At 37.5% G+C, this 17097-nt stretch overlaps 1 protein-coding gene across 1 annotated transcript; it reads right to left on the bottom strand.

Moving 5' to 3' along the window:
- Positions 1–5107: 5107 nt before the first annotated feature.
- On the bottom strand, positions 5108–16540 carry DDX18 (DEAD-box helicase 18). The gene is made up of 14 exons (XM_061479542.1): positions 16339–16540; positions 16056–16235; positions 14915–15049; positions 14295–14430; positions 13719–13819; positions 13415–13614; positions 13214–13328; positions 11959–12098; positions 10934–11095; positions 9771–9923; positions 8923–9036; positions 8172–8228; positions 6677–6854; positions 5108–6034 (listed from the first exon to the last, which is right to left on the bottom strand). Exons 1-14 carry the CDS (start codon positions 16454–16456, stop codon positions 5892–5894), a joined length of 1932 nt encoding a protein of 643 aa, XP_061335526.1. The 5' UTR covers positions 16457–16540; the 3' UTR covers positions 5108–5891.
- Between the last annotated feature and the right edge of the window lie 557 nt (positions 16541–17097).

The following is a 17097-nucleotide window of genomic DNA, read 5'->3' on the forward strand; positions in this document are numbered from 1 at the left end:
GCAACCTGATCTAGTGGAAGGTGTCCCTGCCTATGGCGGTGAGGTTGGAACTGAATGATCTTTAAGGTCCCTTTCAACCCAAACAATGCTTTGATTTTTATAATTTTTTTTTTCCTGTCAGTCTGTAAGTTCCTAAATTAGTATAAGCCTCCCTGCATGCTCAGAATTCCTGTCTGAGCTCCCCTTTGTGCAGTTGGGCTGAAGAAGTGACTGTCTTCACCAGACAGCAGCTACTCATGCCAGCATCACTATAGCTCTGTTTTCGAGCACTTTCAAGGACATCATGCTGCTTAGGAACAGCTCTGGAGGATGATAATTCATCCAGATAACAGAATTTCGATTAATTATGTGAAACAGTGCTGTATTTTTATAGCAAATTATAAAATTTAAATATAGTTCACATTTTTCAGGAGTTTGCTTTTATCTGCTAGAGATGGCAGATTATTTTTAGACCATTACAAAGGGACTACACTGAAGCTGACCATTTTAACTCAATTTTCATTTTTTGTTTTAGTTAGAAAAGTCCTGTGGCAGCTTCTAATAAATGCAGTTTTATTCCATCCTCTGTTCTCTGCTAGCTCTTTAAGAGAAAACCAGACTCCTTTATAAAGCATTTTTCACAAAACTAACTTGTATAAATACTGCACTTAATTCAATAAATATGTAGAAAAATTGCAGCTCAAAGGAAAAACAAACTTTCAAAAATCTTTTAACAGTGGTTTCCATATTTTTACGATTATAAATTTGATGAAGAATCTAGATGTCACAGAAATGCTAGCTTGTATTAATTTTAATGAGAAAATCTTTGACAGAATAATTTCCATTCACATCAGCTTTATGTAACCTATGAGGATGTGAGCCACTAAGTGCGAAGTCTGCAAACACAAGGGCTAGTTAGCAAAGATCCGTATAGATGCATGAATTAGGTTTGCCACAGGGGTGTGTGCGTGCGTTTCAACAGATAATGAGCCCAAGTGCAGCTAAGGCCAACACAGGAATACAAAGAAGTATATATAGTGGCAGATCTACTAACATTAGGCTTTCCTGCTCTTGGAGCAGCTGCGTACAAAACCCCCTCAACTAATAATCTACAGTTGAGTAAATCTAATTTGTTTGACCTAGACTGTTGGCTTCTGCTACTGCTAACTTCTGGATTTTAATATTTTTTAGTGTCAAAGTTATTTAGGAATCTACATCTACTGATTTCTATTTTAATTGGTGTCCAAGAAAGTTGCAGTGCCCAAATGCCTTGAATTCTCATTCTAGCTCACTTCAGACATGTGCAGCAACTGTTCTCACATTTTATTAAGTTCAGTAGAAAAAGCATTCACAAAATGTTCCCCATACGGGCCACCTATTACTACTAATTAACTCCACTGGCATTATAATGTAGAGTGAATGTAAAGCAAGGTCTTTGTATGAATTTGTCATGGATACAGGTCTGGAATAAGTGTGTGTGGCAGTTATTTTTCTATGCAGTACTTTTGAATAGACAAGTTTAATACCCATATTCAAAGAAAGAATTGTTTGGGTAAGTTTAAGGTTAATTAAAACCTATATACACTATTGATTAGTTTGCACCTGAAATAGCATTGGTGCTACCTCACCTCGAGTAGACAATCAGTGTAGGTTCCTTCCAACTGAAAATATTCTCTTCCGTATTCTTACTTAAAAATGATACCTTGCTCAATTTATGTAGAAACTGGGACAAAAAATTTTGGAGAGTTTACATAAAGTTATAGCATATAATTGTAAAGCACCAGAAAAAGATTAATAAAATTTTGCACTGAAATGGAAAATGCAATGTTTAAATAATAATTTTGCACTTAATATAGATTTGTTACAGGCTGTTTGCAGCTAGGGCTTAGTACAGGTCAAGGATTCTTTTCCTGGTATTAAAGAATTACCTGTTGTAGTACATTTCACTATTTTGCTAACTTTCCCTCTGCCACAATTAAGATAGGAATGTAAAGATATAGGTAAATAAAATTTCTACGGAAAAATTGTTTTACCGTTTTTGTGTTTTTGTTTGTGTTTTGTTTGTTTTGTGTTTGTTTTTAAAGCAATGTCATTTTGGGACTACATTTATCATCTTAATTACATCTTGTACCTATTAGTGTTACTATGTAGCTTCATAAGTTCATTCTCAGGTCTCTTAATAACAATCAGAGCAAGGTGCTGGGCAAAACAAGACTGAAGTCTGTTTTCCCATACAGAAGGGGTTTTATTAATTAGAAATGACCATGTACCAAGAACACTTATCCAAAGCTTATAAGGAGGACTCAATAGTTCTACAAATTTACATGGTCTGTCAACCCCTATGAATGAACATCTAGCTTTAGTTACGTCAAGGAACACATTTAATATTCTTGTAATTCTCAGCATTCACAGGTGATTGCAACCACTCATAGATAAGGAGCTTAGAAAGCCCTAAGAAGCTAAACATCTTCAGATGACAACCAAAAGAGGAGCATCTGGAAGAAGTTTTGGAACTGTTGTACAGGATTTTACAGAGCCTATGATTTTCTTCTTTTTAATTCTGGGCAACTGGGGAAAAAATAGTAGATAGCTATGTTTTTCAGTGCTGTAGCTTACGAAAGTGTTTGGGAAGATGAACTGCTATTGTAGAGGATGCTCAGATACTTTTTTGAGAGGTGAATGCAGTTCTTAAACTGGATGACACCGATACAACAAAGTGAGTGTGTGTCTAGACAGCACCCCAATTTTCCATTTGTCTTCCATTCTCTTAATGGCACCCTTCCTCTACCTCTTCTCACAACTCCGTATCAAAAGTTTATTGTGGTGGGTAAGAGGAGAAAAATAAAGGTAATCTCTTCCCACGTGGCTGTGCAATAAAGAGATTTGACACAAGCAACATTATAGTATTTATGACTTTGATGCAAGCCAGCAGTTTTGTTCAAGTGGCTGGATTCTTATTGTCAGGGCTCAAAATCTTCAATAAATCTAGAGCAAACAAAAGCATTGCAGTTACATGAATTCTCCTGTCAAGCCAAGCAGCTAAAATACTGAGAAAATCAAGCTAGTAGAGCAAAAGTCATGAGCAGGGGACATTTTATCCTGCATGCTTAGCCAGTTCATTCTAGAATTATATCAGCATTGTTTGTTTGCAAAAACCAACCAACCGACCAGCCATAAGCCCACCTTTTAAGTACTAATAATTGACTCTTTTCTAGTTGTTAGATCTCCATAAAACCCCTTGGAAGTTTTGATGGGATTGTAGTAGCTGGACAATTGTCTCCTAGGCAGAATGGTGGTAGAACGAAAGAGTTACGGACCTGTGCTGTGTCCTGTCAGTACAATACCTTCCTTATAGTGACAAATTGGAGACCTCTACTAAAATGTTATTTTGTTTAATCATGTTCTTTTTGTTCTTCCTCAGATTACTGGCTTGAAAGCAAATCTTTTAGTTTCTAAAGCTTTGGTAGGTTACTTAAATTGAGCTATCAACTCATGCATGAAACAAAAAGCCTAATTACTGTCAAAACATAAACCTATTTACAGCAGATCAAAGTATATATCATTTTCTCAAGTATTGTTGCTCTGCACCGTCAATAAACTTGCCCTTTACCTGTGACATTCACTCTGAAAAATTTGATGGCAACACTTTCTGACTAGTCTTGTGCTTGTCTGTAACTTGGCAGCATTATGGCACATAAAATTCGTATCATGACAAGGTTTTTCATGATTATGAGCAGCAGCTTGGCAATGGAATTCTCCTTTATGGGCCTGTTCCAAGAACTGTCAGAAAAATCTTCCAGTTCAAGCAGGACAGTTTTGATCACCCCCTTAAGTGGTTTAAAGCGTCCAATTTCTTTGTCAAGGTTCTCAGAAAACAAAGGCAATTTCTCAAGGCACACGGTATTAGTCCCTAGCCTATCAATCACTGTTATGAGACAAGCCTTGAGAATCTGATGGCTGAGGTCTATTAACTGCTCACAAGATTGATAACAGGGTAAGGTGCAAAGGAAACGCTGGATTTCCAATCAGCTTGCAATCTTCTAAAGTTCTTGCAATACCATCATAAAATAGATGCAACTCGATACACAGAGATGTTTCATCAAACTGTTTTTCATATATGATTCTATAAACAAAGAGAAAGGTGACTAACTGCATATGCACAAGGTAGGAAGCTGAAGCTCTTCTCAATTCCCACTTAGTCTCAGCGCAGGAAATCTGGTTAATCAGGAAATCACAGTGTGATGTAGCTACTACAGACTGTGCAGCCATTATACATGTATGATGTTTAAATAAGTGTTGTCTAGAGAAATACCACCCAGTCTTTCAAATACTTCTTTGTATTAGGGTACATAAGAGAATGCAAACTAAATACATCAGGGGGGAATTGTGGGGACTTGTGCCTTGTATCATTAGAAATTGACAATGCCTCAACTCTTTCAAGAAAATTAGGTATTTCCCCCCCCAAGATGATCTATTCTGAGGGTAAGAAATGAAGTCTGCCAATGTTCTGCAACACTTCAGTACACATATCATAGTTTTAAATCTGACATATTACTTCAAAAGACCTAAGGAATAAAAGTCCATTTGATAGTGGAGTAACTACGTATGATTTTGTATTCCTCATTGGTCCTGAGTTATGTTTTAAATCTAAATTAAAAAATGTTTTACTGTAATCACATGGGCCCAGATTTCCGGATTCTGTGACATTTTAGTCTTTCTCTGCATTGATGTATACTTTTTAAATACTACTGCCCAACACCACTGTAGCCTCAGGAGAATACTCACCTACAATGGTCAAGCTATGAAAATAATAATGTATATAATACAATTACTCTACTTTTGCCTATTCTTTTTGTAGCCTTCATTTTGTTCTGTTTGCGATGTCTACTCCACCCTCTTCCATTTCAGTTTATTTCTCCATCAACATATCCTACTATATTTATAACCCATTTCACTTATCAAGTCTCTCCAGCACCCCAATCCTGTGGTAGTATTTTAACTTTGCTCATTACTGATCTGATAAACTAAGACTAAAAGGCACTTTTATAATTTATGAGATACAACTGCAAAAATTCTCACTCCATCAAGGTTATGGAACATTTGAAAAAACATCATCTGGGCCGTGTGCTTCAATTTATGTCATCTGCTTTTCTTAATTTTCTTTGCATATTCATAAAAGTACACAAGACATAACCATATGGATAAAGTCAGATTTAAAGAGAACATGAAGGAAAAGCAAACATTTCACTAGAATGTTAACCATCTTGTCACACTGAAAAGAAACACTATTAAACATGTCCCAGATGTGGTACAAAAGATTTTTTTTTTTAATCTTGGACAGTGTTCCTTGTTATACAGGTACCATGACTGAAATTAATCACAAGCTCATACAGCATTAATTATTTATAAGTATGTTCTGTTCTAAAGGAATCTTATATTCTTCAGCATATCTGATGGGCAGAGTTCTGTAGCACTAAAAACCCTTGTAATGATTTATGTGAGTGGTTTTTTATCTTACACTGTAATCTGCCCTTGCATTGTCTCCTCCAACAATTTTCAGAGGCGTGCATAGAAAAAAGGGTAGGTGTGAAGCAAATTCTTCTATAAACCCTAAAAGTATTTTTAATTTCTTTAACAAAAAACTCTGTAGTATTGACTTAGGATAATTGTATTCAACTATCTTTTTTCCTTACAAGCAGCATGGCAAAATTAATTGGCCATATTCTCCCTTTCTATGTTTAATCTCCCTCCGAGTTTTCCTAAAATGAAAAATAAAAAGGATGTTCCCAGAAACAAAACCACAAAAACTCCTAAAAATGTGAATAGAGCAGTTTAAATTGGAAGTAAATGCCAGATAGTTTTGATCAAGGTAGTCTGTATGACTGCCACAAGCCATTTTAATGAATGTATGATTAACGAGAAAACTGCCGACGGTCTGATTTCTTGTTAATGTGTTTGAAGATTTTAGCTTTGTGGACGCTTTTTGCTTTCTGGTAACCAAATCCCCCACCTCCACCTCTTTTCTGTAGTCTTCTGCCATGGTTGCTGTTCACATCTGAAATTTTATTGGTTAAAGAACTTAAAAAGGAATAATTCAAAATGTTGCTTTTTAGGTACTGTAAAGGTTATTAATGTGAGAAAATATAGCAGCATTATACAAAAAGTTGCATTGCATAACTACAGGCAAAACTAGAACTTTGTGCCTGTGGTCCTAAATAAGGCTTTTAATTCCTTTAGTTGGCCAACAAAGCTGGCCAAAGTACTACTGCTTCCAATTCCATCCACTGGCAGGTTTGACAATAATCTGTAGCATCTCCTATTTCATGCTTTTGCCCCTCTGTTTCTATGTTCCATAATTATGGAACTTAAGCATGTACCTTTCAATGAAAATAACAATTCATGGAAAACAGTACTCTAGAACACATTTGCATGTATGCATTCCAGCACCTGCTACCCCCCAGCAACTGAATCATGTACAGCATCTACATTCTCTAAAACATAGATGATTGTATGCAATTTTTGCAATTTTAAGATTTGCTATTTAACATACTTTTAAAATAAACTACTGTTGGAGCACAGGACATTTATGTGATTAATAACAAAATCAGAATTTGAAGTTGCATAGGAACTTCAGGAAGTTGTATTTAACACATATAACACAGAAATACAGTTTTGAAACACTGCAGTAAAAGGATACTGAGGTCAACAAATGGAGGAACTTTAAAACCAAATGAAAGGCTGACTTTGGGAAGATCCAAGTTATTGACATTATAGATCTGCTTCAAAGAATGGGAGTCATAAGCTCTAATGTAAGCTTTGTATGCTTCCTGGGCTGACTTGTGAAGGAAGTAATTCTTCTCAATCAGTTTTTCCAGCTGGTGAGGGGGGAAAAAAGACCAAAACAAAACAAGAGACATATCCAGTTATAGCTGTAACAAGTGTATAAATTATATTCAAGCAGATTATTTACTGTGGGTGTTGCAGTGACATTCACCATTCACTTCAACAAAACTGCCCTGTGACAGTGGAGTGCATGTACGTGTATCAGAATGCTTTTATAAACAGAGGGAAAAAAAAAAAAAGAAAAAAAAAAGAGGTTTCTTTATACTGAAACGGAATTACAGTACAAAGCCTCAGCAATATAAAAATTTACAGAAATATTAAATTGGGTTGTCCCAAACAGGCTAATCAAGGAGTATAAAACTACAGCCCCACCCTAAAACTATGTGTATTGAGAATTAATGGGCAACGATGGTGTAATTTTAAGTCACGCATCTAGAATGTACAATTCCATGTAATTCTATATGTAGTCTTATCTATGGTGCACATGCATTGTAAAATCAGAAGCGTTAATTCCAAGACAAAAATGCAGATGCAGTAGTGTAGACATTTTATTTGTTGCAGTCTAAGTTCCCAGTCCTTAAGGTCCAGGTATCTCATTTGAAGTTTAGCTTACATTAATTCAGCATACTAAGTTACACTGGACATCATTACTTTCTAATTATTCTTAACTAGGAACCTCTTCACTGCCTCTTATTTTCGTTACTTCAAATCTAAGTTACTGCAAAGAAGCTTTAAAGCACTCCTACCAGAAGAATGAGTCACAAAACTAAACAATAGAAATTCACATCTACAGAACTATCTGCGTCATTCTATTCAACTTTATGCTCCATGGCTATTTTTGTAGCACTGGAGCACAAAACAGGCTAAGCTGACACTGGGCTTTATTAAAACCAGATAGTTAAAAATACACCTGGAATGTTATCTTAACATCTCTAAGTATTGGTACTGTATCTCTTTCTGCTCACAGAAGTCTGAGTACATCATCTTGCAAAACATACGTTGCTCACAGTTAATCTGAACGTATGTAACTATGCAATAAAAGCTACCAAAATCCTGTTTGTTCTGCCAGACAAGAACATCCCTTCAAAAGCTGAAAGCACGTTTACATCATTGTGCTTTTGCAAGATAATATGAAAAAATACTTCTTACAAGCCAATCTGTACTGTGTAATGATGCAAATTTAGTGCTAGATATTAAAATTAATCTTTGATTTCTAAACCTTTTATCGCTTTACTGTTATCAAGATACAATATAATGGGAGGATTTTCTAAAGTGCATAAGACTAGCCTTCTCCATGCAAATTATTATACAGATACGTAGAGTAACTGTAGTATAAAGTCATTTCATACCTGAGACTGGATGTCTGAAATTTTTGACCATGAAAATTCAAATTCACTTAATGGTACCTTAAAAAAAAAAAAAAACAATTATACTGTAAACAGTGAATGTGTTTAAGACATAAGACAAATAGAAAAAGACCTCCTATATAACCGAAGATTTTTTTAATAACCCAGCTGTATCTGTAAGGAGGCTTTACATCAATATACCAGTATATTACTCTACCTTAAATGAAGTGATTAAAGATGCTCAGTATGACACTGTTACTACTTTAGCTTTGCTTTAGAAGCTATACCACTTTAAGTGTCAAAACTCTGTAGTGTAAAGAAGCACATGAGGAGAGCAACCAAGAAACTGTGTGCAGTTCTGCCACATTAGAATGATTATATTTAGAAGGTGGCTGCACTTCTGGAATTGAACAAAATGCAGCTGACACTGAATAGAAAAAAACTGTACCAAGCAATATCCTGGTTTTAATTTCCTATGGGTGGTCAAACTCCCAGTATGCTTTCACAGACAAGTCACAGGAAATTTATTTATTTATTAGCACCACAAGTTACACAGTTGCAAAGCAACTGTAAGTACACTCAGTATTTACTTTTGTGCTGCTGACTTCAAGATAGTTGTTCAGTTAAACTTTCTAAGCAACAGAAGTTTTTGCTTAAAAAAAATTAACGTTAATTAGACATGACATTTTTTGCCTTTAAAAACCTGTTGCACAGTAAGGAAAAAAAATGTAAAAATTCTAGACATAAGGTTTACCCTTGCTTGTTTTAAGTAACGAAGAAAGCCCAGTTCTTCTGGTCGTAAAATGAGCAGAGCATGCCCTCTACCATTTATACCTCTGGCAGTTCTACCAACACGATGAATATATTCCTTTTGGAAAGAGTAAGAAACAACAAGTCCAATCAGTATTTCAAACACATAAGAAACAAACAGCTCTCCCCTTCCCAATTTAACATTAATATAGTGTAACACATCATCCATTATTTTTAAAGACCACTTTAAATGACACATGGATGAGGGAAAGCAAGTGCTGGAGATGCAAAGCATTAATTAGGCTGAGACCTGATTAATTTAACAGAGTCCCTGACTAGAAGTATTTTACCTTTTATTAAAGAATAAAAATCTTAAGTCTGCTGTAACTGAAAATTAAAACTGCTTTTGGTATATTTGCTGTGTTTATTTGTCAAAACTTCTCTGAGTTTTTTGAGTTTTGCTTGTTTACACTGGACATTTATTAAAGTAAGAATACTTTTAAATACAAATCCAATTTCCACTGGAAAAGCTGTGAAGAGACTCAGGGATGCATATATAAACTCATACTCCTCCCGAGAACTGTTTTGGTGTTTAGCCAATTAGATTTTACATTAATTTAACAGCACAAAGAATAAGATTTTTAAATACAACTCTTAAAATGGTAATGAAGGTCTCAGCTAGGTGCAGTATTTCCCAGGAGCTGATGAAGTGGAAGAAAGCAGCAGCTAGATCTGAACATGGCTGAATCCTGCAGCAGTTTCAGGAGCAGTAGTTTCAGCTTTTCTCTGCAACGATGTTTGTAGCTAGGATTGGATCTGTTGCTTTCAAGTTTCTCTGTTTCCTTAACTTACTTTTGGATCATCTGGTGGGTCATACTGGACAATCCAGTCAACTTCAGGAATATCCAGTCCTCTGGCAGCTACATCAGTGCACAACAGTATTCCAGATTCTGCATTACAGAACTGGAAAAATGTTGTAGTACGTTTGGTTTGTTTCTGCTTCCCCTAAGAGGAAACAAAAACATAAAGGATGAAATATTAACTAAAAAAAGTACATCAACAAATAATAAAAAAAATAATCTGCCCACTTGTAAGCTTAAATCTACTTTCTCATTTCACATACAGTACCACTGCCAAAACCAGAAAGTAATTTGGGGCAGCTCTGCATATCACGGACTTGTACAGACCAAGCAGGCCTATTTTACAGTGAAGAAACAATGCTACCAGTCAACAGCACAGAGCTATACATAGTGGTATCTCTGAGAGATTACAGTCTATCTTCACAGCATTAAAAATTTGGTTGCATAAATAATCTTTTCAAGAGAGCTGCTAAATGCCTGAAGTTCAGAAAAAGGCATCTGCAAGTCTAACAATATGTTACATAAATTACAAGTTAAACAAAACCAACCAAACATACTTAGAACAGTTCTATCAAAGTATAGCTAAAAAAATTTAAAAAGAACAAAATAAAAAAAGGACATTTGTAGTAAGCTGCGACTGTTTCCTAAGATTTCAGTTAATTCTTTCTTCTGAACTATGCATTTTGTGGTTTTGACAAAAAAAAAAAAGAAAGAACAAAACCAACCACAATTTAAAATACTCATCCAAATAGTAAGAATTGGAATAGTAAAACCAAACATCACCCTGGCCTTAGAAGAAACACCCAACACTTCAGGGATTAGTGTTTGGATTCCTCTGACAACAGCTTTGCTCCACAAATTGAGCTTTAGTGCTTGAAAGGCAACCTCTTGGAAGAAAAGAGAAAGCCTTCTACACACAGAGCATAAATTAACATTGTTCAGCCCTGGCTTGGAAAACAGCAAGATTAACAATATTGAAATGGTGTTATTACATAATCTTTGCTTTATTTCCTTTCTCTACAGACTAATCAAGACAGTTTTCTGAGCAGGGTATCTGCTTATTAGAAATTGGACTGAAATAAAAAAGGCAAATGTAAGGTCAGTAACAGCTTACACGTACTATCAGATAAATTAATCAATTAATAAAATACTTACATGAATGGCCAAAACAGGCAAATCAATATAGTTGAGTAATTCGTAGTGGTACTTTACTGACATACATGATGAAAAAAATACCATTAGTTTCTTCTTCCGGTTCTTCTTAAGGAATGTGAAGAGCAGAAGGAATCTTTTCTCAGATGGACACACTACATACCCCTGGAAAAGTTTTAAATATTGTTAAGTAAAATAGTACAGAACAAATTTTTGCTTCAATGTAATTTGCTTTGCAATACAGTTACATTAAGGAAGTGTTATGTAGTGAAACAAACATGCCAAATCGTTAATTTTTCCAGCTGCAATGGGCCAAACCATTTGATCTGTTGTCTGTTCCTTATCTTGGTATATGAAACTCCTGAAGATGATGAATTTGGTAAGAAGCTTACTGTACTAACTTGAAATATGGAGAAGTAATATGTAATTTTCCAAACTAATGTAAGTTCAGTGAAAAATAATTAGTTTATACAATAAAAATGCATTTCAAGAACTCTGAATTACTGACACTAGGCATGAAAAAAACTACATAGGGTTCTTAGTATTTTTGTATGATTTCAAGACTTTCATTTTACAGAATCTGTGCTACTGGCTTACTCTTTTAAGGTAATACACAGCTACTGGGAATTTTATTAACATCATGTCAGCTGCACAAACAGAGAAATTGCTATTATCTTGAAACAACAATGAAACAGATCTGAAGTGTGCATCTATACATGTAGTCAGTAACATGGAAAATACAGTTAGAAAGACAACTGGATCTATATACGTAATACAGGCAGGAACAAACCAATCTAAAAACTATATTAGTATTTCATGAGTTTTTAGATCATCTGGCCTTCAAATACTGACTAGATGCATGTAACTTACTCTAGTTAACAGACTGAATACAGCCCTTTTGGCAAACAATAGCTTTCGTCCATTAGGATGGTAAATACCCTTGAAGACAGTGTTTGTACAGCTCAGTTAAAACCACACAGGACTTGGTATGTTGACAGATCATACCCCTGTTAACACTTGTGTTTTACCTGTTCAAGACCATCTACTGTTGCTGTCTCCTTATTATCATCAACCCCAACATAGAGTGGCTCTTTCTTCAGAGAGATCTTAGCCAGGTCTTCAACCTTTCTGGTTTGCGTAGCAGAAAAAAGCATCGTCTGCCTGCGCTCTGAAAAAATATTTTGAAAGACAGCCTCATTTTTTAAAGGAGAATTCAAATAGCAAGACCATAAAATCTCCAGCTGCAAACTTCCCTGAGGAAGTTGTCTACTTTTTTTCCAATTAAATTCTAACTGAACCATACTTATACTGACAAAGACAGGTGTAGCTGTGTTATGAATTGTACAGGATGTTTATTTAGCTACCAAAACACAACATTCTTGCTGCCTGGGAAAAACATTTATAATCACTTTCACTCCAATTTAGACACAAAACGATGATTATTAAATAGAGACTGACCTTGTAATTCTAACTATAGTGATTTAATTCCCATGAATATTAAAATTTTCTTTAAAACTCATGCTAGACATTGTGCAAGAAAAAAACCTTACCAAAACTAAGGTGCATTGTTGCTGTTTGTCTTGCACAATCAGTCTAGATCATACACCTTTGTGCATATGCTGTTTAGTCACATGGCAGTATGTCTGTACAGAACCTCAGTGACTTTAATGCTCTTACAGCAGGTGTAGGACACCCCCTGCCTGCCTGTCATCACTGAGCTCAAATATATATCCTGATCCTTTATCTTTTCCTTGTTACATGAGTACATGGAAAATGCAGACCAAGCCTGTTCCATTTCACGACTGCAAGAACAGTAGAAACTGTTCTTGCCAAACAACCTGAATAAATAAATAAAAAATTGGGGAAAGAAAATTTTTAAGGTAAATACTTAAAACTTCCTTAAGATACTGTTCTGGGACGTATGAAGAAAATTTCAACTGCAATTCAGAAGACCTTTTTCCTTATATAGAAACATTAGGAAGTAATGAATTGTAGAAAGTAAAAATGGGCAGAGGAAGATGAGTATGTAAATGTTAAACTAAAAGATCTTACACAAACAGAATTATATCCCTAAAGTGCATATGAAAACTCTGTCCTTCAGATAAATAATATTAAATAAAGTAACATATACTAGCTATCAGAAAAAAATGACAGAGTAAGAGAATGACTCTGAAGTGCATTTACAGAACTATAAAAATTAATGACTTTCCTTACAATAACTGAGCCATAAAGGAGACATAATGTTAGTCAAGTGATTTCCAGGAAAGACTTTTTTTTCCTTACTTGGTAGAAGTTTTATGATCTGTTTCATTTCTTCTTCAAATCCAACTTCCAAGATACGATCCGCCTCGTCAATTACCAAACACTGCAAGTTCTTATACATGAAACCTGGAGTGTTCTAGAAGATGAACAAATAGAGTCACACAGGTACAGGAGCTTTATTATGTTTTAACAGATCAGATTAGACATCAATATTTTATCTACCTGCATATGATCCAGCAGTCTTCCTGGTGTTGCTACAATGATGTTGATCCCATTTCCAAGTTTCTGTGCTTCTGCTGATCTGTTACTGCCCCCCATTATCAGACCATATGTGTGAACGTGATGATTCATCAGTTCTTTAAGAACTCCATAGGTTTGCATAGCAAGCTCTCGAGTAGGAGAGAGAATAATAACACCCGTTCCTAAAAAATACAACAGACAAGTTATAACTCATCCAATCCCCCTCCTAGCTGTGTCCCTAAATGGCAGCGCCACAGTAAAATTCAACTGTGAAATATAGTCTTACCATTTCTAGGCATGAATTTCAGCTTATAGATGAGCTCTACTGCAGGAATAAGAAATGCAAGTGTTTTGCCACTGCCTGTTTTTGCAGCTGCTAAAATATCCCTGTATGCGGCAGTTAGAAAAAGAAGCATTTAGTTGAGTGTACTGAGAAAAGAACAATCATATTTTGAACAATCATATGTTGCCAATATAAACACCTAACGTGGCTTAAAGAACAGCTGGCACTAAAAGCTTGCTGGCAGATGGTCTTGGACGGCAATTGGTCACTGTGTCACTGGTGACAGTGTCTTTGAGACACACTGACAAGACCAGTGAAAACAGTTCCCAGCTTTCAAAGACAAATGCAAAGCAGTTCCCATGAGCTTACCCTAAGTACCTGTTCACACGCAACACTTATAAAATTTGTTAACCTGTATTACTGTTTATATGAGAACATGCGGAGAAAAAAAACCCAAAACAAAAACCAAACCCACAAAAGTTTAGCTGCAGAAAAGTTACATTTAATATATTTAGCTTCCCAGCAAAATTTACACAACATTTCAGGTCCATATTGTGATTAAAAAGCTGTATTTCTTACCTGCCTTCCAGAAGTGGCTTAATACTTTTATGTTGAATTTCAGTCATGTGTGTAAAACCCATATCATTTATGCCTTTCAGTGTATTTTCGCTGACAACACTGGCCAGGGAAGTAAAAGAATTGTCTTCAAAAGCACCTGAAGTGAGTGGGGGAAATAAAAACATTCAAACTTAATTTCTTCAATTTCATCTGTCCTCTGAGATTACAGTCAAAAGTGACCTCGATTAAAAAAAAAAAAAAAGAGGAATTTTTCTTACTCCTTTCTACCATAAAATCTGAAGACACTGACAAAATACTCTGTATTAATGAGTTCCTCAGACTACTACACAATGTATACAAATACACTGTTCCTCCATTGGGCTCTTCATTGACTTTTTGCTCTACAATTAAACATGTATGTTTTAAAGCAGATGTTAACTAGCAATTTTAAGACTAGTAAGAGTGTGCATATAATGCAGATTTCAAAGGACAGGTACTGAGGAACAGCTGTACAGTCAAGAGTGTCACATCACCTGTCCTCCAACACCTGACTTACAAAGCTAACCTGAAAACTGCAACTTGCTCTGGAGGAGACAGACCTTAGATTTTTGCACAGGCATGTAAAAGCGAAAACCAGATACCTGTTACACCTAGTGGTAAACTAGGCACTTCGTCGTCCTCCTCCTCCTCTTTCTTCTCTCCAGAATCCTGCTCTTCTTCATCTTCTACCTTGGCAGATTCATCTTCTTCAGTTTTTGCTTTTTTAGTTTCTGTACCTAAAGCATTGTTTTACGTAAGGCGAGTCAGAGATATGAAAAACTTGTTCATCATTACAAGTTGTTCCAGACAGTGAATTTCTTTAGTCTGTAAACCACGCACAAATGTCATACTTTTTTCATGGGGTGGAAAAGGGCAGGAGAAGGGGAAGCAAGGTTTCTAGGGAACCTTCTGAGGCAGAGCACAAAAAAAATCCTAAATTCCTTCCATAATCCACTTCCCATAGCAAAACAATTAAGCTTAATGTATATTCTATGACATTTTCTGTGGAAACAAGATAAACTATGCTTAAACTTCAGTTACGAAATCCTTTCCTATCTGTAATGCAGACATAAAGTTTTTAACTCAATTTGTGCTCAGGACATGTGATACGTAATGTCTCTGTCCTAAGTACCCAAATCCTCAGAGCATGAAAGCACCTCTTCATATTCATAACCACAGTGAGTGTCACAAAGATCAAATACATCAGGGATAGAAACTTCAGATGTGTATATGTGTATCTATACATATATAAAAATATATACAAATCTAGCAACATTTATGGGATGCAATTTTTTGGGTTAGTTGCCCAGTAGGCTTTAGTTTCATAATACACAGATGTTACCAAAGGTTAGATGCGTTGCTAAAAGGCCACACTGGCTGCACAGGAAGCACCGTGAAAGCTCTCAAAGCTCCAACATGAAAGACGGCAAATATGTATTTGCTTAATAAACAGGCAAAACATCCATACATCATGTTACAAAGCACAATCCTATGCAACAACTCTTTGCTATCGGTTTAGTATGTATAAAAGTTCAAATATTACAATTAGAGTAAACTCGGCAATACTGAAGACCTCCAGGGCTTTAAAGCATAGCCCATACCACCACAAGGCCCTTCTCACTGCCCAGCCGACTGAACTGATGCGCTCCCGCAGAGCAGAAAACGAAAGCAAACGCTTTTGTGAGTCTTCAAGAGTTTGAACTCAGCCCTGGGAAGCAAGCTGTATTCGTTAAGTTAACCCACCTTCCTCCCCAGCTGCCGCTTTCCTCTTTTTCTTCTTCCTCCTCTTCTCCTGCCCGTCGCGGGGGCCGGCTCCATCCGCGCCCTCCCCGTCTGCCGCCGCCGCGTCCGCCTCAGGGGCCGCCGCCGCTTCCTCCACCTCCACCTCCTCCTCCTCCGGAGGGCCCTGCGATGCCGCCTCGCCTGCCGGAGGGACGTTGCGGAGGCAGAAAGGGAAAAAAAATAAACGTAAAGTCAGCGACAGCTCCGCAAGCGCTCAGCCGGGAGAGGCCCGGCACGGCCGTACCTGCCCCCTCGGCCTCCCGCAGCTTGAGGTTGCGCTGCCGCAACTTCAGGTTACGCTTGTGGATCTTCCTGCGGAGGAGCCGCATGGGCAAGCTGCTGGCGACGACCGGAGCCGACATCCCGCCGCCCCGCTTCACGATCTCTTCACACGTGGGACAGCGGCACGCCGCGTACGGGTTCGGCCGGAACACCCCGCCGCCCGCGAGGCATGACGGGAGTCCCGCAGCGACACCCAGCGGAACGGCGGGACAGAGCCTACGGTCCCTGACAGCCGGGAGGGGACTGCCTCGTATGTCTGTCCCGTTCCCTCCACCTCAGCTCAGCGAGGGCGGAAAGAGCCCCGTTTACCCTGAGGAGGGGGGGACCGCCGTCTCCTCCGCAGACACCCCTTACCCCGCAGTACCGGTGGTGTTGTCTCTGCTCATGGTTACAGGTGTTTAACTGCAAATGGGAGTAAGAAGCGCTCCCTGGCATCCACCTGTGGGGTTCCAAATCTGGTACCTCCGGGAAAAGTTGTTTGGGGACACCCCGCATGTCCTCTTGTGTGCTGGCCAGAGGGGCTGGGGACACCGCTGTGTGCCCCACCGTGCAGGCCCCAAACTGTAGGCAGCGGCTGAAAGTGGTGATCCCCACCGCTGCTGGCTCTGCTGGCATCCCCTGGGGATGCTTCGTGTAGTGGCACAAACTTTCATGCTACTTCCAGCACAAAAGCTGGTGAAACTTTCAGGCTTGCAGAATCCCCAGCACCGACCCTGGGGAT

Source organism: Pezoporus flaviventris, unplaced genomic scaffold, assembly GCF_033815535.1.
Source record: "Pezoporus flaviventris isolate CSIRO_AGI_PZ_B2104156 unplaced genomic scaffold, CSIRO_AGI_Pfla_v1 ptg000001l, whole genome shotgun sequence".
Taxonomy (NCBI): domain Eukaryota; kingdom Metazoa; phylum Chordata; class Aves; order Psittaciformes; family Psittacidae; genus Pezoporus; species Pezoporus flaviventris.